The 23,025-nt window shown below is 31.2% G+C and overlaps 1 protein-coding gene across 3 annotated transcripts in view; it reads left to right on the top strand.

Moving 5' to 3' along the window:
* Positions 1 to 23,025, top strand: part of LOC130451849 (sodium/calcium exchanger 3) — an 83,709-nt gene that overhangs the window by 25,933 nt on the left and 34,751 nt on the right. For all 3 annotated transcript variants that reach the window (XM_056791164.1, XM_056791163.1, XM_056791162.1), the window contains one exon: positions 8,026 to 8,117. In XM_056791164.1, the coding sequence (XP_056647142.1) occupies positions 8,026 to 8,117 (92 nt within the window). The remainder of the gene's footprint in view (positions 1 to 8,025; positions 8,118 to 23,025) is intronic.

Here is a 23,025-nt window from a genome sequence, read left to right as displayed (position 1 = left end):
TTCATTTAATCTTGCGGGGTAAAAAGAGAGACTTTTATTACAAAAAAAAACTAATTAACCATTACATAAGAATTACCTGTGCATTCTAATAAGATTACGGTTACGGAAAAATTAAATTCAAAATAAACCCTCAACAAGCCTTTGATATTCAATCTAGTGTATATAATTTGCGCTTCTACAATTTTTGATTTAAAAAAGTTCTATACTCCTAACTGCGTTTTAAACCAGACTATTGGATCTCTTACTAATTCTGTTGAATATGGAGTAGCAATCAATGGTTTATATGAGATGAGCAGAATAAAGAGACTTCATCATATGCTACATTAGATGGGATTTAAAGCAGAAATTGAATGTTTTTCATACATTAAAACTAGGTGTTAAGGAACGAAAATGTGCATAAATCGATCATGATTTATCGATAGCGTGGTTTTTATAAAATATAACGTTTGTGCGTTCAAGGTTACACTGATTTTTTTATATTCCACTCCTGCGCTACTGGATCACTCTAAATCTTGTTTGCGAGAACGAAAGCGAACGATTTTCAAAGAGTAAATATTTCAGAGGTAGTTGGCAGGAGGAATATGATGAGCTTTCATTTTCTCATCCTCAATTTTCTTGAAAGCTCTTCTCTCTGTTTCAATGGGACAATAAACGGCAATTTCTAATGTACACATTAGAAACGTTTCAATGCCACCCAGAACACAGAAAAATATATATTTATAGTGATAAACAAATAACCAAATTTGAGGATTAGACGTTGTTTACAAAGTATATCGAAGACCTTTATATAGTAGACAAATAATTCAAATTATTATAGAGTATTCCAGTATTATGAATTTAGATTCGTAGAGACACATTAATCACAGAAGAAGACTAAGTTATGGGAAGGTGGCGAGAATACTTCAAGGAGCTCCTGAATGGTCAAGATGAAAGTGAGGAAAAAAGAGAAAATGTAATGGGAGAAAATAAAATAAATCTGGAAGAGAAATCACATTAGAAGAGATACAAATGCCAATTAGAAAGCCAAGAACAGCACAGCGCCAAAACATAATAATGTAGAAAATGAAATGAAAAAAGCACTACCGGAAAGAGCTGTGAGATATTTACAATATTTTATGAATATTATAATAAAAACCGGAACAACTCCCAGACTGGCAAATAGGAATTATTTCACCAATATTTGAAAAAGGAGGCAGCCAAAAATGTAGTAACTACAAACCCATTGCATTATTGAGTAACGTAACGAAAATATTTGAAGGAATCATAGAAAACAGGTTAAGGGAAAGTTAGAAACAGCCCTAGAAGACACTCAGTTTGGATTCCGACCCAATAGAGGTGTGATATTCACACTGCGGCAAACAGCGAAAAAAACAACACAAGAAAAGTGGAGTTACACTCCTGTCTTTCATCGATACAATAAATAGAGAAGGCCTATGGAAGATATTAGAACAGAGAGGAATAATACCAAAACTTAATTAGAAGCATTAGAAGTTTGTATAGCAACAACAAAAATTACGTCAGAATGCCGCATGAAAAATCAAGAATATTCGAAACAAGCAATGGAGAAAGACGAGGTTGTGTATTAAGTCCACTGCTATTCACAATAATCCTAGATAAAGTTATGAAAAAAATAAAAATCAGTCTAAAAACTGTAATGTATTACCCTGGAAAATGGACAATGTTATACTAACAGAAATATGCTGATAATATAGTCATATTTGCAGAGGTCGAAAAAACAATAAACCGAAATCTTGAATTGTACAAACAAGCAATAATTACATATTTGAAATACTTCGCTCAATGATAGTAGGAGATGGAAAATTAGAGAGAGAGAGGGAGAGAGAAATAACAGAAAGAACAGCAAACGCAGGAAAACTATTTAACGCGATAAAAACGATTTTTCTGGGGAACAATGAAATAACCAGAGAAATGAGAGTCAAAATTTATAAAAGAGTACTCACACCTATATGGTTCCGAAACGTGGACAACGATTGAAAGACACAAAAAAAACAAAAAACGGAAAACGAAACAAAAAGAAAAATATTAAATACAAAGCCTTCAGAACCATTGGTTTATTGGGCATATATTGAGTGAATCTACACCTTGCTTTCATTGGAAACAATTGTTTGTCAATAGTAATTTATGGTCCTAGTTCTTAAAGTCATCTCAGCACATAGAATTTGAGAAAACATGGGGGGCCCCACTTATTTCATAGAAGAGCGTTCATATAAAATTGATAAAATACATATAACTTTGCAATAGACAGTTCCCATTCATATCCTAACACTCTAAATGCCTCTTCGTCGACACTTCCTTATAAGTTTGATTATATTCTTATCAATTATCACAGAAAATGACGTCCTAACTATAAAAATATAAATAAACACTAACCTAACCACTTTCTGGAAGGCACTTTTCGGATAAAATCGTGCTACAACTATATTACCTTTCGTTTGTAACGACTGTATAGTTATTACGTCTCATCAGAGCAGTTTAACACCCATCGTTCGAGATTAAGACCCGATCTTAAGATAACGTCACAGAGCGTTGCATTTGGTACATGTAGTTAAACATTTCCCAACGAACGCTAAGGGGCGCCATCCTCACTTCCAACTTCGAACCGTTGGTCAGGTAGAAATCTAGCGTAGTCGCCGATAATATAGATTTCGATGGTGAATGAGGTGTGTGAAATGTATCAAAATAAAGGATTTCTACTATTCATCTCTGAAATAATTTCGAAATTCAATATTTTGAAAATGTATTCCGCCGATCTTCAAAGGAGGAAACAACTACTTTCCTGGCTAAATGCCTCGACGAATATTCAGGTCTCAAGCCCAAACGAGAAGTGTTAAACTGCCCTGATGAGACATAATAACGTCCAAACTAATCAGTAGTTACACCATATCCTTGCAATTGTGAGCCATTGGGGATGTTAATATCGACAAAAAGGTTTACATCACACTCTTCAGAGGAGTTGTAATTCAATATTCGTCGAGGCATTAGCTAGGCAAGTAGTATATATATATATATATATATATATATATATATATATATAAGAAAAATTCGTAAACTTTAAAGACGAATCACTTAAGTTGAATGTAGGAAATTCCAATTGATAATTTAAAAACGATCCTGGTAGGAATGGTGTTAAATTTGACAAAGACGAGTCAATAGAGTTGCTAATGCTATATACTAATTATCCATCTTACCTATCATACCGTCAACTTCAGAACAATAGACTAAGTCTCCATTGGTTGAATAAAAATTTAAATCGATAAAGGAAGTACGACGCTTGCGGTAAGTACTAACATTAACGTCCGACTGAAGGAAACTCATATACAATTTTATAATTAAAAATTCTCTGTAATAAATTTAGATGTCTTATTAAATCGTTAAGCTCTGATTAAATTATGAAATGTAGCGTTTTTGAGGTTCTTATAATTGAACACTCCACTATCTTTCTATATTCTACTTCACACTTTGTTTCTTAGAGTTAAAAGTATCGGAAGCTCGTCTGAATATTTTATAGTGCTTTTAGATTTTCTTGAAAATTCTGTTATATTAGAGACCAAACTAACAATCGCTCACCTGATTCTTTAGTTGACCAAAAGGCATTTCTCTAAATATGAACCAAAAAGTATTTATCTTGATGATGCTTCTTAAACAATGCTGTTATTGCCTTGATTTGACTCATTGGTTAAACGACAACTGTTGCAAAAACTAACGGACTATTTTCTAAAACATTCAAATATTTTGTCAAGTTATTATAATATTTTTAGGGTGGTCGGAGTGGGTGTCTCTACGATATGTAGCTCATAATTGTTAACGTTGACTAATGTCAATGAAACATGATTTTTTTCTTAGCATATCAGTTTGTGTGATACGAAGATTTCAGTATATTTTTCACCCTTATTTGACGTGCAGATATATAGAGATATGATTTACAATCTAGCACAACATCAAAGTCACGAACACTATATACCCTCGTGAAGGACATTACGTAGTAGGGGAACAAAAAATATTTTTACACTATATTTAAGGCGACAGAAAGGCTTGTTTAGTTACTCTAATTAAGATAATTAACGTTGTTTCAATCAACTCTCAAATTAGGACTGCAATTATAAGATTCTTAAGTGTATCATTCACAAATCTGATCATTTTAATCTATATAATTGTTAATTACGACAAATACGTGGCGTAATCATTAAATACATTGAACGAATGGCTTCAATTATTAGAGGAGAAATTCCGAATATGGGCCCCCCTTCATATATTTGATAATAACTGAAAATAATATATTCCTATAAATAAAAAATTCAGCATACATGTATCTCGAGAGATTGTTGTAGTATTTTACGTTTAATACAATATAGAAGCACATAAAAAATACATAACTCAAAAGTGGAAATTTCTCATTCAGGTCTAAGGTGATTGGAATATGGGCCAGGGACTAAAATATTTTGAAACAGTAGTCAAATGCCAATTAACACCTTTATTTTTGAAACAAAAAAAGTTGAACTTAAAGCACAAATTAGTGACAAAAATCGCAGACATAAGCGTCTTTTTCAGCTTCACCACATTGTTTATGTGCCCAATTATTACACAATAATCACTGGAACCATAGTTCACCTCTTGTGTCGTCCTTGAAATGATCATCGCAAAACATGCATACCGCATCTTCCCCGTATGGAATGCCACCAATTTCTTCCATGTTGTTATCCTCATTAACTGGAGAAAAATCATCCGAATCTTCTTCATCCTCCTCTTCTTCTTCCAACCGAGCAGTTTTACTTTTCTCAGGCGTTGGCAGCTTTTGGATTTTCTATCCCTTTGAAGTTGTTATTTTTAGTTTCAGCTTTCCCTTGTTACTTATATTTTGTATTGATGTTTCCAATTCCATTTTGTAACGAGAGGGGATAATTTGAGATTTTGAAAATTTTCTTTCTCGATTCGATGTTTTTGTTCTCAGTGTTGGTATTGGCGATATGTCGAAAGGAGATACGAAATTTTTCAAGGGCCCTGCTTTATTCTTTGAAATACATTCAGCTGCACCAGCTACCTTTGACCTTCCTACCATATTTGCTGCAAATTGTGGTCCAGTATTGTCTTCTTGTCGAGGCCCTATGTCCTTCGAGCAGCCTTGTTGAGGCTGATTGTCCAGATCCTCCTCCAGTGATTAATTTAAATGAAAAGTATTGCAAGATTTTTCTGCTTCAATTTGCTCACCGATGTGTGTGTTCAGCATCAGAAAAAATATTACGATTAAATGGAAAAATCCCTGTTACTCTGAATCAATTTGATGCTATTTCGGCAGTTTGGGATTTTAAAAATGCTTTCCTCACTAGTTCTGCTGGATCAATTTGAGAAATAGCCTTTTTATTTTCACGTATCCAGCACCTGATCTTTTCGCTATAATAAGCCTTGAAGTCACCCATAAATGTTTTGTCTAAAAGCTGTAATTTGTGGGTAGCATGTGGTGGGAGAGAAATGATGTAGATGTGATTATCACTGGCTAGCCTTATTACATCTATGCTTCGAGTGTGGCTGTAGTGTCCGTCTAGTACCAACCATTTAACGATTGTTTTTGCGTAACAATTCAGCACGTGTCTATAAATCAAACTGGACACAGTGAGAGTAACTTGAGGTATATTCGGAAGATGACGCTCCCATATTAGCAGCAGGAACTTCGCCTCTAATCCTGCATATGTTTTTACTAAAATTCATACATTCATGTGCTGACACCAACAGTTTTAGCCTGTTCTGGATTGTCAGTGTGTTAATATAGACACTTTAGTGTTAAGCTGTTTGTGGTGTTGAAAAAAAAGCGACAAAGAAGCTTCATAGCTTTTAAAATCAGTTTAATATGGTCCAAAAATAGACAAACAGTCCATCATATCAACGTACCATATCACAAATCTCTTTTAATTCGCAAATTTTTTGCTGCAGACTGCTACTAAAAGCAAATTCAATGCTTCCAGTCATTGGGATAAATACATTACTATCAAATGGTAGTACTTTTGAGATTGATTAAAATTTCACATTACCTTTTTGCTTTATTTTTAATGAAACAGTTTTTTTAGCACACCTTGCTTAAGCGCTATTTTGTGGATAGGTAATTACATATTGGAACTTCTGGAGCTATACTAAAAACGAAGGAAACTGTCTATCAGGTTCTCCTTGATTTTTTTAGAATATAGACGTATATCATTTTCGAAAAGGCTTTTAGCAATGTACTACACCAACCACTGTTGTTAGGTTCAATTCCAGAGCTTTTAAATAAAATGGTATCAGAGAGATATGTATTTTGTCACTAATAGACTTTGTAAAGGTGGTTAACTTTGAGTAAATACAATGATTTTTTGTAAAAATTCAAATTTATAGATTGAAAAAGTGATCCTTTTACATTCCATTTTCTCTAAATATCAAAAAACATCAATAGAAGAAAAATTTTCCAGCGAGTCGATTTTACATTAATATCATATAATATAATAATAATATAATAAAATAAATAATAATTGATATAGCGTTGTTTAAAATTTCGGTCATATTGTCGTATAAAATGACTACAAAAATTTATACATTTCTTTTGAAGATTATACTTAGACGTACTCATGAATTATGAATTTTTATATCTAAACACAAAGTTTAGTACCTACACGAGAAAAAGCTGCAAAGGAAACAAACATATGTGACCCATTTTCTAATTTTACAGAATATGGTGAATACTATATTACATTTTCCAAATTTCGAATCGAAAAGAGCACAAATAAAAAGTGGATGCATAAATGAGAGATTTCACTAAAATGTGTCATATTTTCACTGAAAGAATTATCCAATTCTTGAATAGTCAGTATAATTAAATTCACTAACCATTTAAAACAGGGTATAATTATTCTTAACCTCATTCAAATTCATATACTGAGTACAATTCAATAATCATTAGCAAATAAAGACTCTAGCAAGTGCCACGTTGCTATTTAAAAGTTTTCGTTTATTTTGATGAACAGAGAGAATTCAATAGCGATGGATTCCAGTGAAAGGGATTTCCTCCGAATGGGTTCTTTCTATTCAATGCTCTTTTTGCTGGAGAAGAAATTAGCTTCACTTTTGAATAGGTTTTCGATTTTAGTAGCCTTTGATAAAGAAGAGTTTTCATAAAGAATTGAGATTTAAAAATGTAAAAATTTAATTTTTTTTGCAGATTATTGAATGGATTGATTTTAATGGAATGGAATGAGAATGTCAATAGCAGGGAAATTTGAGATTTAAAAAAAAACTCGGAAGTGAAGGAATTGACACTTTTCAATTATCTTGAAACGAAAATTGAAAACTAATAATTGGCTTGATTTCTCTGTAAACTTCATAAAGTAAAAAAAAATATAATTCATTTATTATACACTCCGTATCACTATGATTTCTAGTCCTTGCAATGAGATATGAGAATAATTATTATTTTAATATGAATGTATTGTTTACATTTTAGTGAAAGGAATAATTCAGAATTCGAAATATACCTAATATCAGTACAAAGTCATTCTTTTATAACATCATATAACATACATAACATACATAACATCATATAACATATAACGTCTTGTTTTTTTGTGAATAATAAAATTCCACTAAGGCAGATTTTGTAAGCAAAGTTGGCAGTTTTATACAATACTTTTTGCCGGACTACATTTGTTCGAATATTCCACGTAAAGTAAGCTGGAGGTCCTTTTTGCAAGAGAAAATTTGAAGAAAAATCGTCCACGTAATTTTGAAATATTTTTATTGTTCTGTTCTTAATGGACCACTTTATATTTTACTTGTCTATTTGATTATCTATTAACCGAGCTCCATTTGACAAAAAAAATGAAATCGAACAAAATTTCAGTATCTTCCTGTGAATAGTGCATATGTTTCACTCAAAAACGTTTTTACTTTCTGTCAAGCGTAATATAATTTTCCAAAAATTTTTATATGTAGAAGAGGGTTACCGGTAATCTTATAATTTACGACCGATATAAATTTCTTTTCTAGGAAAAGCATCCTGCTGAAAATAATAGAGGAAGATAGCTATGAAAAAGACGTGCTTTTCTACGTACAGTTAGGGGAGCCTCAAATGACTGGCGGTAAGCGTTAAGTTTTGATTAATGTTTGTCTCGTTCTTATCTATTGTCGACACTTTTTTTCATGTGTGCTCTTCTTCCTCTTTTTTAAACTATTCTGCTCTTCGTCTGTGACTCACTGCATGATGAGTAAGTAAAAAGTTTTATTTTCTTGTATGATTAAGTGTCGCTTTAGGGTATTAGTGAATATGTTTTTACTGAGATGTTCTTTTATGTGAAATTGAGATAAATTACATTTTTGTTGATGTCACTAATAATTTTGTAGATAATCATTTAATATCATTAACATTTAGACTGGAGACAGACTTTTCAATTACTACAAAAAAGAGCAATCTATCATGTATTTCAAATGATGTTCTTTGAATACTTGAACATAGTATTTTTATTAATAATTATTAGATGGATTGCAAAGTTCGTAGGCTAACACATAGATAGCGCTATTGTACTAAATCCATGATTTTTAGTTAGCTCTAACCTTCAAAAGACAAGTGTATGAATTTGACAGCCGTTGTACTATTATTTTATGAATTATTGCATTTCGAGGGTAACAGCTTTTGTTAGTTTACAAAAATTGATGAAAAGGTATTTAGTGTCTTAATGAAGCATTTCTTTTTAACAAAAAAGTTCTGTTAAAGACAACGCTTGGCAACATTATTCGGGCTTTACCTGAGGAAAACCAACCATTGAAAAATGGTTTGTAAATGATGCACGAAGTAGACACCGACGTAAACCTTAAAAAGTCTATAAAATAATTTCGAGTAACCGTAAAGTGAGGCTGATTAAAATAACTGAGACCCTAAATATATCGAAGGAACGTGTTGGGTATATCGTGAATAAATATTTGGGTATGTGAAAGCTCCATTCGAAAGGTGTGCCATGCCGCCCACAATCGACCAAACACAACAACGAGAGAGCTTTTTCGCATCGATATGGCTCTATCATTTCACAACAGAGTCTAATCGGCAATTAGCGATGAAGCGTCTCCAAAACATAGAATCACGTAAAAGTCCGTTGGCTTAAGTATTTTGGAATTAACGTGGTATAATTTTCATCGACTGTCTTAAAAAGAACAAAATAATTTAAATCTACTGCCGTACTATAAAAATTGTATCCAGGTATGACCGCTGTAATCGTTGTATCGCCCTCGAATGCAATTACGAGGGTTGCCTTGTTTCTACAATCGAACGAAAGGTGGCGTCAATGATTTGTGTTTGTCAAAATGGTATTTGTTATTGTGAAGTCAGTGGCAGTTTATAAATTGAGTGAGTAATTTGTTGATGGTGAACGTTTGAAAGAGGCAAGTTTCTGCAAAAATGAAAATCACCTTTAAAGGCTTTACATTAAATGATTTTTTATTATTTTAAAAAATGCCCTACTCTACAAAAATGCATAGAAACATCTAATTGCCCAGGTTCGCTCGATTTATTTTCTAATGACTTTTTCCAATTATACTAATTGATATACAATACAAGATCACTTTATAACTTATTGTTTATGCTGTTTTTTATAAAAAATATGGCCGATGATTCGAAAATAATTTCGCAACTATTCATTTATAATCGGTGGCATAATTTTTTTCAACTGATTCATATTTGATAAATAAAAATGTAGTATTCTAAACTTTTATTTAAAGTGCTATACATTTTTCGTATCATAATATGCATTTGATAAAGAAAATTATATTTTCAAAACATCTCAGTAAATACATTTTCAAAAAATATCAAATATTTGCCTACAGTTGATTTTATTCTGAATTCATTAGATTTTATATATATTATCTGAGGTTCCCTAAAAAATTATGATACTGAAAAAAAATTGGCTGTTGGACAAATATATGAAGCCCTGTATTATAAAAATTTTTTAATACCGCACGTTTAGAGTGGAAAATCTTCAATTTATGAAAGTAAATAGGTACAATGATAGCTTATGTATACGTTTGTGGAGTTTTAACTCAAGCTCATAATAGTACTTTTCGGAAACTAAGATCCTGGATCAGCTAGATCACCTATCGGTTGATTGCTGATCCTAGCCCAGAACGAGATTTTTATCATAGTTTCGAACGTCGCACAACCCTCAGAGCAGCGTACTTTCCCACGATCTCTAGGCAGTATCCTATCATGTAACCCGATTTATCTGTTCAGTTACCTAACGATCTAGATTATTTTCCTCACATTCAGATCTTTATCGATGATTGTTTCCAAAAAGCATGCATATGAAACGACGCTTACAGTTTAGAGGATTTGGCAATAGCATAATATCTACCTTCTTGACCTAATCAGACCAGAAAAAAATTATTGGAAGGTGTCAGATCTGGAGAATATCGTGGGTGTTGAGTATAATGTAATTAACAAACCTATATGAGTTCTCATATTATCTCGGTTGATTATTATACATTTTTTCTATAAACTAGATATAATAAAATTTATTACATGCTCCTTAGCAAAATGAAGACATATTTTCAAATTTTTATAGGGAACGTGGCAAGGAAACACCAAAGTGGACTAACTTTAATATGTTTTCCGAGCTTTCGAATACTTATGTATTCATCGTCTGGGAAATAATTAATTAAAATTTCCGGTGATTTTTGATACTCATAGAATGCAATATTCAAATTGACGTTGATATTGAATTTTAAACATTTTTACAATATATATATATATATATATATATATATATATATATATATATATATATATATATATATATATATATATATAAATATAACAGAGTAACAGTACATTACATTACAAAATAATACAAAATCACAAAGTAATCCGACAGAGGAAAACGAGTTTCCTGTTCGCCAGTCTGGAGACGCGAGACAAGCATGGCAAGACCCTCCTGACCATGTTTGTTCCCCTTACAACTAACTTAAAACTAATACAACATGTTTTGTATAATGTAACAGTATATAAAAATTTTCAATACAATAATACTTATTTTAATCAACGTCGGTATAATTCCTGTTTAGTTTTATAGACTTAGATCATCTGTTAATATCTTTAACAGGATCAAGTCTTATCTTAATATATATATTTTCGAAATATAATACCCATAAGTTAAAACTAAAACCCAGTTCTTTAACTTTACCCATTTAATCTATCTTTTACAATCAATAATCTATATCTTTGAGATCGTTCTTCTTACTTTATTAGCTATTACATATATATATATATTTTCAATAATCCAATCTTTTAATTTTTTGTGAGAAGCTTTCATACTTATATCTAGTTCTTTAGTTCATTTGGCAACATATTAAATATATTTATTGCTTTAATTTTGTTATTTTTATTACTTACAGTTTTGTATGTTTTTGGAAGCTGTATTAATTTACGTCTTGTAGTACTGCTCGAGTTTAAGTATATATTTTTTAATACGTTATAATGATACTTGAGATTTTCTAGTGCAAACATTTGTGTAAGATTTATTGGTTTGTTTTGTGGAAAAGAATTTTTACTTATTATTTTAAGTATCCTATTTTGAAGATTTTGCAGTAGTTGCAAAATACTTTTATATGCACCACCTCATGCAATATTGCCATAACTTATTATACTATGAAAAAATGCGTAGTAAATCATCAATAGTGTATCTGTTGTCATAATTTTTGATAATTTATGGAAAAAAAAGTAGATATCTTGTTCTTTTAATAGTATGCTCAATATGCTCATTCCATCTGAGATTAAAATCAAAAATGATGCCTAAATATTTACATTTATCGACTCTTTGTATCTTTTCATTATTTATAGTTATATTTAATTCTTTTGGAACACTAATACAATAGTTTCCAAAGGCAACATATACCGTTTTTTTATGTTTAATGTTAATTTATTCAATGCAAGCCATATTGCTACTTCTTCAAGATATATATTCATTGATGATTCCACATTTTCCCAATTCTCACCTATAGAAAAGATTGCGGTATCATCCGCATAAGATACTATATTATCAGGCATACTTATCAATAAATCGTTTACATATAGTATGAATAGCAAAGGACACAAAATTGTACCTTGTGGTACTCCTGTGTCTATGTTTTCGAAATCGCTAGTATCCTGACCTATTCTGACCTTTTGCTTTCTATCATTAAATAGCTTTTTATTAAATTATTGGCTTTTCCTCTTATACCGTATGCGGACAATTTGTCCAGCAGTATCTCATGATTGACAGTGTCAAAAGCTTTTGCTAGATCAATTAGTTATTGCTATCGGAGTACTTTTGTCTAAATTCTCATATATTTTATTTGTAATATAGTTTAGCGCGTCTTTCGTCCCTTTATTTTTGATAAAACCGAATTGTTTTGAACTCAGTATTTTATTTTTTGTTATGAAATCCGATATTCTCTAATAATTTTTTCAAAAATTTTGGCAATATTGGATATTAAAGATATTGGTCTATAGTTTTCGATTGTTTGTTTACTACCAGATTTAAAAATAGGAATCACTTCAGCAAGTTTTTGTGCATCTGGCCAAATTGGTTTATCTATGCAATTATTAAATATACTTGCTAGCGTATCACTTATTAGACTAGATATTATCTTGATAGATTTGGCACTTATTTTATCAATACCACCATTTTTGTTTTTCAAATTCTCAATTATTTTCAAAACTTCCGCTTTGTTTGTTGGTTTTATAAAGATTGAATTTGCATTCATTTGCGGTAAGGTTATTGTTTTGTTATTTGGAGTTTTTATACTTTTACTCATTTCTTTTCCCATACTGCAGTAGTGAGAATTCATTATGTCTGCAATTTTCTTTTGTCCCTGACTATTTCATTGCTAGAAGTTTTAATTTCAGTTATACTACTTTTATCATGAGATCTATTCTTCCCTATCTTAGAGTTAATTATTGTCCATAATTTCCTAGAGTTTTCAATATTTTGTTCAATATTTTTTCTTTCGTGATTGATTTTAGCGTCTTTTATAATTCTATTCAATATTTTGACGTAATTTTTGTATTTGCTTTTTAAATATTCATTGAAAGGATCTAATTTTAGCTGTTTGTATAATGCTTCCTTTTTTCCACATGATTTTACAATTGCTTTCGTAATCCAAGTTTTTCGAGGTAAATTTTTACTTTTTTTACATTTATTGGTCATTACAATTTCAGATTTTTTAAGACAGCTTTGTATTTCTTGTGTTACTAAGTTTATCGCTTCATTTGGATCATATTTCTTGTACTGTGACCAATCAATTGTACTTGCTATGTTTGCTAGTTTTTTGTAATTGTATACTTGTTTATCATTTTTCTCCTTATCTACTTTTGTCAGAGATCTCCTGACTTCAACAAAAAGTGGAAAGTGGTCTGGCATTGGTATATTTAATTTAAAAGTTTTGGCATTAATATTTTCATTTGTTTTAATAAAAATATTGTCAATGCACGTTCCACCTTCGCTATTCATATCAAAAGGTCTCGTTACGCTTGTGAAGCCCGGGAGGAAACCATGATCTACAAAATTATTTAGAAATTCTTCGCTTATATTATCACATTTCAATATATTAATGTTAAAATCACCAATTATAAAATGATTTTTAACATTCTTTTTAATTCTTAAATAATTTTTCAGATTTAATATAAATTCTGTACAGCTAAGATCGTGAGATCTGTACAAAGATGATATTTCTAATATGCTGTTGCTACTTAGGTTAATTATTGTGTTCAGAATTTTTAATCTTCCTACTTCTATAATGTCAGTCGTTTGACTTATATTCTTTTTAACGTAAATAACAACACCATCCGACCTGTTTATAGCACTGTTATTATAATATAAGTTATAACCATTTAGTTTATAATATTGACAATGTTCTAATTTCCATGATTCGGCACACACTATAATATACGGTGAGGCTCTCAATTAGAATTTGTAATTTTTCAAAATTTGCATTTAAACTTCTAATATTAACATACATACAAATATTGTCTTTGGTATCTAAATTATTATTAAGAGCCTCTAAGTCATCGCATGCTACAGCCTGCTGTACAATTTCATTTTGTATTTCATCTACAATATCATTAATCATGTCGGTTATGAATTGCTGGTCTATTATTTAAGTTATTAAGTGCACGTGGAGACAGATTGGCTTTGTTTACATACATCATCTTGTTGTAGTAGTTTCCTACTTTACCTACGGCAGTCATCACATCAGGTCTCACTCTGTAGTCGGTATTGTCAATATACTTTTCTATTTTTCTTTTGAATATTTTACATTTCTCGTGATCCGTTGCTTCATGGTCTGTTTGATAGTTTGTATTATATCTGTTGTTGCTATACTCACAATTCATGCACTTAACCTCTTCACTTCTGCACTCTTTGGTTATATGATTTTCAGCACATCTCAGACACGTGGCTTTGTTTTTGCACTTCTGTCCTTTATGAGTTAGCATACCACAGTTATAGCATGGTTTTACGTCTATATAATCATATGCTCTGCACTTTTGATTTCTAATGTATAATTTGTTTCCGTTATCTCTAATGCTCTTATATACTTCGGCAGGTGCCTCTATTAAAACTGTTTGTGTTCCTTTTTTGTCATTAGTATACATATGTAATACTGTACATCCATTCTCTACATTGAAATAATTTCTTTGATTGATGTCTTCTTGAATTTGCTCTTTGCTCATTTTATCAAAATCTTGAATTCCCACTATTTTTAACTTCGGTTTGTTGACCTCTTCAATTTTGATATCACATATATCAGCTAGTTTAGAGGTTACAATTTCCACAGCTTTTTCCACACTATGATTATCTCGTACACTTACTATTATTTCATTTTTCTCTGTCTTTTCATAGACTTTATTTGTTTGTATCATTTTTTGACTTATTAGGCATTTTGCTACTTTTTGTTTTAATTCTTTTAATGTTCCTTCCTCATTTGTTTTCTTTATCGTTATTTTGTGTGCTATTTTTGGTTTTAATATGTTTCTTGCAGTAACTTCCGCAAAAGTATTAGCATTGAGATTTCTATTTTCACTTTTTTTCTCTTTATTAAGTAATTCCTTTAATAGATTATTCTTGTCTTCTAATTCTTGGTTCAATTTTTTTAGTAGATCTACTTCCATTTCCAAAGTTTCTATTTCTGCCTTTTCAAAAACTGATTTATCATGAACTGTGCCGTCTAGATCCATATCTTCATAATTGTTTTGTCTTAATTTACTATTTAAAGTTTGTTGTTGTCCCAGCTGTGTTAACTGCTGTTGCTGTTCATTAATTTCTCTCTCACTTTCTTTAATTATATCTTCTTGTTCATTTATTTTCTTTTCTAGACTTTTTACCTTTTTTGTATATAGTTGTTCTCTTTTCAATGTTTCGGCTTATGCATTACATTTTATTTGAGCTATTAGAATTCTCGCTTCTTGTGTTAACACGTGGTCACCAATTGAGGCTAGGTTTACCTCTTTATGTTCTTTGCAAACTACTAAACAATCACTTATTTGAGTTCCATATTTTCTTCTCACAAAATCATTATAATGATATACTGATTCACAAATAACACAAACTACTGATTCAAACTTAGTGTCTTCATGGCATTTATATAATTTTATCCCTGGGCGATCGGGAGGCTTTTTCCCCGACGCGGCCATCTTGATATGTTTTACGACAATAGTTCTTAGTATGTCCGTATTTTATCTATTTTGATCACTGTGTAAATTAGTTTATTTCATCTCTTTATTTATTTATATATAAATTTGCTTACTTTTTGCTTGATAATGATAGCCATTTCTTATCTTCTTTTTTCGCACTTTTGACTTTCGAATATCATTGTTAGGCACATCTTTACACCTCGAAAGCAAAATGATTACTTATTGTAAATGATTACGTATTGTCAACGAAACCACCTCTTCATTTTGCACCTTCACCCACAAAAGTTTGTTTTGTGTAGTCGAATAACCGTAAGCTACTCGTTATTTGCTTATTTCGCTTAACACGAATTTATTCAGAACGACTATCAATGCCATCCCACAGAGACTCTATTTCTCTATCTCTTAAAATTTTCTTTAACAAAAAAAGCGACAGACGTCTTTGAATTATCACCTATACTGATCTGTCTTTTGAAATCTGTCGTTATGTGTTAGGCGCCGAGCCTTTAATCGAAGTACTAAGTCGTCTCATCATTGCTTATATCTTATTGATAGCGGCACACAACTTCTTGGCGAACCGAAGTTGATGTATCAAACCTTTGTCTTCGCGCTTGAAGTACCATAAGTCAATCCTGATTTGCATCAGTTACATGGATTTGTCCTGATATCTTCATGCCTCTCGAAACCTTTTTAATGCTCTGAAAATGGCCACTTGCACTTATAAGAAACCTTCTTTGGTCAACGTAAATTGTTAAAATTAATATTTAAAATAATTTTTTATTATGTTAAAATAAGTCGAAAACGTGGCAACGCCGCCCAACATAAAGTTTTTTTTCTATTTTTTGTATTAATTAGAAATGTGTTGTTGTTATATCGCCATTAAAACCCAACTAACACATGTTTTAATATTATTAATAAATAATACAGTCCACACATCAACAATTAGTTTATTTGAACCAGCAAAGAATTTTAAACATTTTGGTCTTCGATCCAGATAAATATAAGATAGAAAAATATCTAAACAGTGTAAAAACTATCTGAAATTTAACAACAATCGAGTGTGTCCAGTGGCCCAGAGAAGTGGCGAAGAAAAATATCGAGCGAAGTAACAAGCGATAGTGACTAACTGACTGAACGACTGCAATTCAGGTACTTATCCATACAATTCCTATTTTATTCTATTTTTTCCTTTATCTTAGGATCATTTGTTCTATTTAATCAGAAAATGGTCGAAACTCTTCAATAAACTATTGAAAATTGATTCAATTATTTCAATAAAAATGACAATTTAAATGTGTTAAGACAATTTTAGCGGTATTTTACATCGCAACAAGATATGCGACGTATTTTTTCTTACAATTTTCAATTGAACAGTTTATAATAATACAATTTATTTTCTATTCAGTCTAGGCAATTTATAATACAATTTCATTAGTTTGATTTATAAAAATCACATGCAATTATTTTAAAAGATACAAATTACTACTTTACTTACAATTTTAAGCCTAGTAAGAAGGTACAATTAATGTTAAGCAATTGAAGTAGCTATTTCATCACAATTAAGGTGCAATTTTCTGTCGTAGGTTATTTTTTGATAATAAATTACAATTTAAACTGCAATAATGCCCCCAATAGAGAATATTAACCTCACAATTTTATACCGTAAAAGAGGTACAATTAAACAAAAACTTACATTATTAGAAAAATTCATAGATAAAATTAACGAAGCAGTTTCAGGATTTAATGAAATACAAATGCGATACGACAATCACTTAAATTTATTAGATGAATTTGACAAAATCCAATCGATTATAGAGTCTGAATGTAAAGAGGATGACTTAGATGAACAATTCAATGAACGCGATACATTTCAAGATAGATATTATGCTGCTTTTGATTTTTTGAAACAATTTATACAAACTTTACAACCACGTCTAGATACAAGCGTTGAACAAAATTCAAATTCAGTTAACAACATTTCGTCGAATAATTTTGATCCTCTTCAGAATGTTTTATTACCAAAGTTAAAATTACCTAGCTTTGGATGGAGAGTTTCATCATTGGCTTCAATTTAAAACCAATTTTAAAACTATCTATCATATGTGACAATACAAATTTGAATGAGAATCAGAAATTTCAGTTTTTAAAGGCGTCTCTAGAAGGGTACGCTTCTCGATTTATTGAAGGTTTAGACAGTACAGACAAACCATTTGAAAGAGCTTGGAACCTTTTAGGTGAAAGATTTGATAAAAAACAATTCTTAATCGATAGCCATTTCAAGTCTATTCTAAGTGTGCAAAATATTGTTAGAGAAAATTATATACAATTCCGTAAGTTATTAGATGAAATTTCTAAACATTTAACATCGCTAGAAGGCTTAGAGTTAACTAAAGATATTTTATACGACTCCTTTATTATTTATATTGTGTCCAATAAATTGGACAAAAATACGATTCGTGACTGGAAAGAAATGAAATATCATTCTGAATTACCAACTTTGGACGAATTTATGAATTTCTTGAAAGACAAATCTGACATTTTACAATGTTTGGACGAGTCTCAACAATCAACTAAATCCATAGGCAATTTAAGTAAGAATAAGAACAATCCAGTACATATGCTTTTATCAACAAATAAATCATTGTCCTGTAATTATTGTAAACAAGCTCATACAATTTATAAGTGTCCTCAGTTTTTAGCTTTAAATGTTGATACAAGAATTCATAAAATTAAAAATTTGCACTTATGCGAAAATTGTTTACTTGCAGGTCATGATAAACAAAATTGTAAACACGGCAAATGTACAATATGCAAAAGGAAGCACAATACACTGCTTCACAAACAATATAATGTAGTACCCCCGGCAAATAATCCTTCTAATGAACCAACAACTTCGATGAATGTAATTGTAAACCACAATAATTCAAACACGATTTTAAAAGCGGAAACTTTCGCCAATTCACTGTTATCTACCGTCTCATGTCAAATTAAAGACAACCAAGGCAATTTTCATCAAATAAGAGCACTGCTGGATTGTGGAGCTCAATCCAATATAATAACTGAAAGGCTATGTAGTTTACTAAATATATCATTGTTACCTACCAATGACTCAATTTCTGGAATAGGTAAATCTGTATCTTATATAAATAAAAAATATTCTATTTCTCTTTATTCTTGCGTTAATGATCATGAATATATAATTTCATGTTTAGTCGTCCCTGTAATAACTGGTAATATTCCATTTGCTTATTTTAATCCTAGTACATTAAAGATACCGGAACATGTTCAATTATCTGATCCCAGTTTTGGATGTCCACAAGAAGTCGATTTATTGTTGGGCGCCAATATATTTTGGGATTTGTTATTAAACGAAAAAATAAAATTGGGAAATAATATGTTAGTTAACACTGTATTTGGATGGATAGTAACAGGTGTGCTTCCAATTGATAATAATAAAACAATCATGTGTAACCTTTCAAGTCGTATTCCTGAAGATGACCAGTTAAAGAAATTCTGGGAAATTGAAGAAATAAAAGGTAGTAATCAATTTTTATCTCAAGACGATATTGTGTGTGAGTCTTTATTTAACGAAAATACTTTCCGCATAGAAAACGGTCAGTTTGTAGTAAAATTCCCGTTAAAACAATCCCCAGAACTATTGGGCATGTCTAAACCCGAAGCAATTAGAAGATTTAAGAAATTAGAAAAACGGTTCGCGGATGTTCAATTTAAACAATTATACACCGATTTTAATCAAGAATATGAAACTTTAGGTCATATGACTAAATTAACTATTGAACCCCATGGAATTAAATACTTTTTACCACATCATGGTATTTTAAAAGAAATGAGTACGACAACTCGTTTACGCGTAGTTTTTGATGGAAGCTGTAAGACGTTTACAGGGTGGTCGCTTAACGATCTACAATATATCGGCCCTAAAGTTCAGAATGACATTATAAACATTCTTTTACGATTCAGAACATATAAATTCCCGCTGACATATCAAAAATGTATCGTCAAATTCTCATAGATCGAGAGCATAGACCTTTACAACAGATACTATTGCGTGATAACCCCAAAAGTAACTTTTGCACTTATCACTTGAATACAGTTACATATGGAACTCGATCAGCTCCATATCTGGCTATCAAGTGTATTAAGACGCTAGCGGAACACAATATGAATCAATACCCCAAAGTCTGTGAAACAATACTAAAGGACATGTACGTGGACGATTTGTTGACCGGTTCTAACGATTTAATAAAATTACAAAAATTATGCAAAGACATATATGATGTCTTATCATCCGCTAATTTCATTTTAAGAAAGTGGATTTCTAATAATTTTCAAGTAGTTTGTGGCTTCAAAGATAACAATATCTCAAATGCAATTTTAGATATAGGTGATAAAGAAAGTTGTAAAACTTTGGGAATCCAATGGGACAATAAAAATGACATTCTAAAATATACAATTAAACAATTTACCCATCGAAACACAATTACTAAACGTCACATTCTTTCAATTATTGCTCAAATTTACGATCCTTTAGGGTTATTGAGCCCTTCAATAGTTATTGCAAAATTAATAATACAGAAATTATGGTCCCTACACATTAGATGGGATGAGCCTATTCCACAAGATATAGAACAAACTTGGTAACGATTTCAGAATGAACTTGGCAGTTTAAATCAATTATCTATTCCTAGAAATGCTATTTATTTAAACTATGTACTTACAGATGTCCATTGCTTCTGCGATGCAACGAGAGATGCATATTCATGTTGCATATACTTACGTAGTGTTGACGATAGCGGAAATTATAACGTTCAATTACTATGTGCCAAAACCAAAGTGTCGCCACTGAAGACAATAACAATTCCAAAACTTGAATTGTGTGCTTGTCTTCTAGGAGCACAACTAGTAAATACTGTGGTCAATGCCCTCAATTTAAAAAATATTCATTATTGTTTGTGGTCCGATTCTCAAGTCGCCCTATGTTGGATTAACACGGAACCCAATTTATTACAGACCTTTGTTGCTAATCGCGTATCTAAAATACAATCTCTCACGAACATTGAAAATTGGAGGTATGTTAGTACTAAGGAAAACCCTGCAGATTTAGCATCTCGAGGTATAATGCCTAAAATGCTGATGTCAAGTGCAATTTGGTGGAAAGGACCTCAATTTTTATTGTTACAATCATCAGATTGGCCAATTACTAATTTTTCAATTTCTAAACACGATCTCCCAGAACTAAGAAAATCTAAAACTATTTCGGTCATATCACAACATACAAAAATTTGAGATTTATTTACAAAATTCTCTTGTTTACAACGATTAAAAAGAGTCACAGCATATTGTATGCGTTTTATCAATAATGCACGAAAATCTGATACCAAAGGTATTGGCCCATTATCAGTTGAAGAATTGGAAAACACCAATACTATTTTAATTAAATTATCTCAAATGGAATCATTTTCCGAGGAGCTAGAATTACTTCGTAAAAACAAGCAATTAGATGCTAAACATAAATTTGCCTCATTAGCGCTCTTTATTGATGAGAAAGGAATCATCAGAGTTGGGGGACGATTAAAAAATACTTACTTACCATTTAATATCGAACATCCAATTTTACTCTCAAGTAAACACAATTTTACCAAGCTAATTTTTAATCATAAACATAGTTAATTGTTACACCCAGGACCACAACTACTATTAAGTTCGGTTCGACAATTCTACTGGCCTGTTGGTGGTGAGAAATTGCGTGAATTGTTTCAAGTTCAATCCTATTCCATTTTCCTGTCCAATGTCAAACCTACCGAATGAAAGAATTAGGCCTACGCTTCCATTTGAAGTGACCGGAGTTGATTATGCCGGCCCATTCTATATTTTGAACAAACCAGGTAAAGGAGCTAAACTTAATAAATGTTATTTGGCTATTTTCGTTTGTTTTTGCACTAAGGCAATACATTGCGAAATAGTAACTGATTTAACTTCCAATTTCTTAGTATGCTTAAAACGCTTTGTATCTAGACGAGGTGTTCCCAAAATAATATATTCCGATAACGGAACTACATTTCACGGCACTAACAACTTATTGAAAGATCTTAGTAAATTTTTATTTAACAATCAGGCCTCTATTGTCAATTCTACCAGTCAATATAATATACAATGGAAGTTTATTCCTCCGTACACCCCAAATTATGGCGGATTGTGGGAAGCAGCCGTTAAAAGTTGCAAATTTCATTTGAAGCGAGCTCTTATTAATAATAATGTGACTTACGAAGAAATGTGCACCTTAGTGATACAAATCGAAGGTATATTAAACTCTCGACCATTGTTTGCGCAATCAAATGACCCTAATGACTTGTCACCCATTACACCATCCCATTTCTTAATAGGTCGAGTTCTGACCTCCATTCCCAACATTGACTATACTAATACCAACAAGTATCGTTTGACTCGATTAGAACACATCCAGAAACTCTACCAACAATTTTGGCGAAGATTTTCAAGACAATATATTTCTCAACTACATCAGCAGTACAAGTGGAAAGACGCCGCATCAACTATTTCTGTGGGCACTTTAGTCTTAATAAAAAACACCCTATATCCACCATGCCAATGGCCAATGGGAATAATTAGGAAACTTAGTATTTCCCGGAAGAGACGGCATTACAAGAGTTGCTGAAGTCCAAACCCATAAGGGACTAATTATTCGTTCCATCAGACATTTGTGTCCATTACCAAGACAAGAAGACATAGACAATTAAATCGATTTATTGCAATCTTAATACAGTGATAGACTTTGTAAACATAGGTATATATTATCAAGTAAATTTCTACAATAAGCTGTTTTGAAGGCATCCCTTCAAAGAGGGGGCTATTATGTTAAAATTAATCTTTAAAATAATTTTTTATTATGTTAAAATAAGTGGAAAACGTGGCAACGCCGCCCAACATAAAGTTTTTTTTCTATTTTTTGTATTAATTAGAAATGTGTTGTTGTTATATCACCATTAAAACCCAACTAACACATGTTTTAATATTATTAATAAATAATACAGTCCACACATCAACAATTAGTTTAGAACCAGCAAAGAATTTTAAACATAAATAGTTGCAGCATACTCTTCGGGGGTAAGATTGGTATTTGTTCCAACGTAGTTACAGAGATCGAAAGCGTAAGGGCAAATTTATTTCAATCCATTCTCATACTTTACAAAAAATTGCATGTTTCGTACAGCAACTACAAGTATTAATAATGATTATGGGACTAAAAAAAACAACAAACTAAATTTAGTCAATAAAAGAAATCTAAAGATCTCTTGCGT

Source organism: Diorhabda sublineata, chromosome X (assembly GCF_026230105.1).
Source record: "Diorhabda sublineata isolate icDioSubl1.1 chromosome X, icDioSubl1.1, whole genome shotgun sequence".
NCBI lineage: Eukaryota > Metazoa > Arthropoda > Insecta > Coleoptera > Chrysomelidae > Diorhabda > Diorhabda sublineata.
Note: the sequence above shows the minus strand (reverse complement) of the source record. Positions and strands in the feature narration are given on the sequence as shown.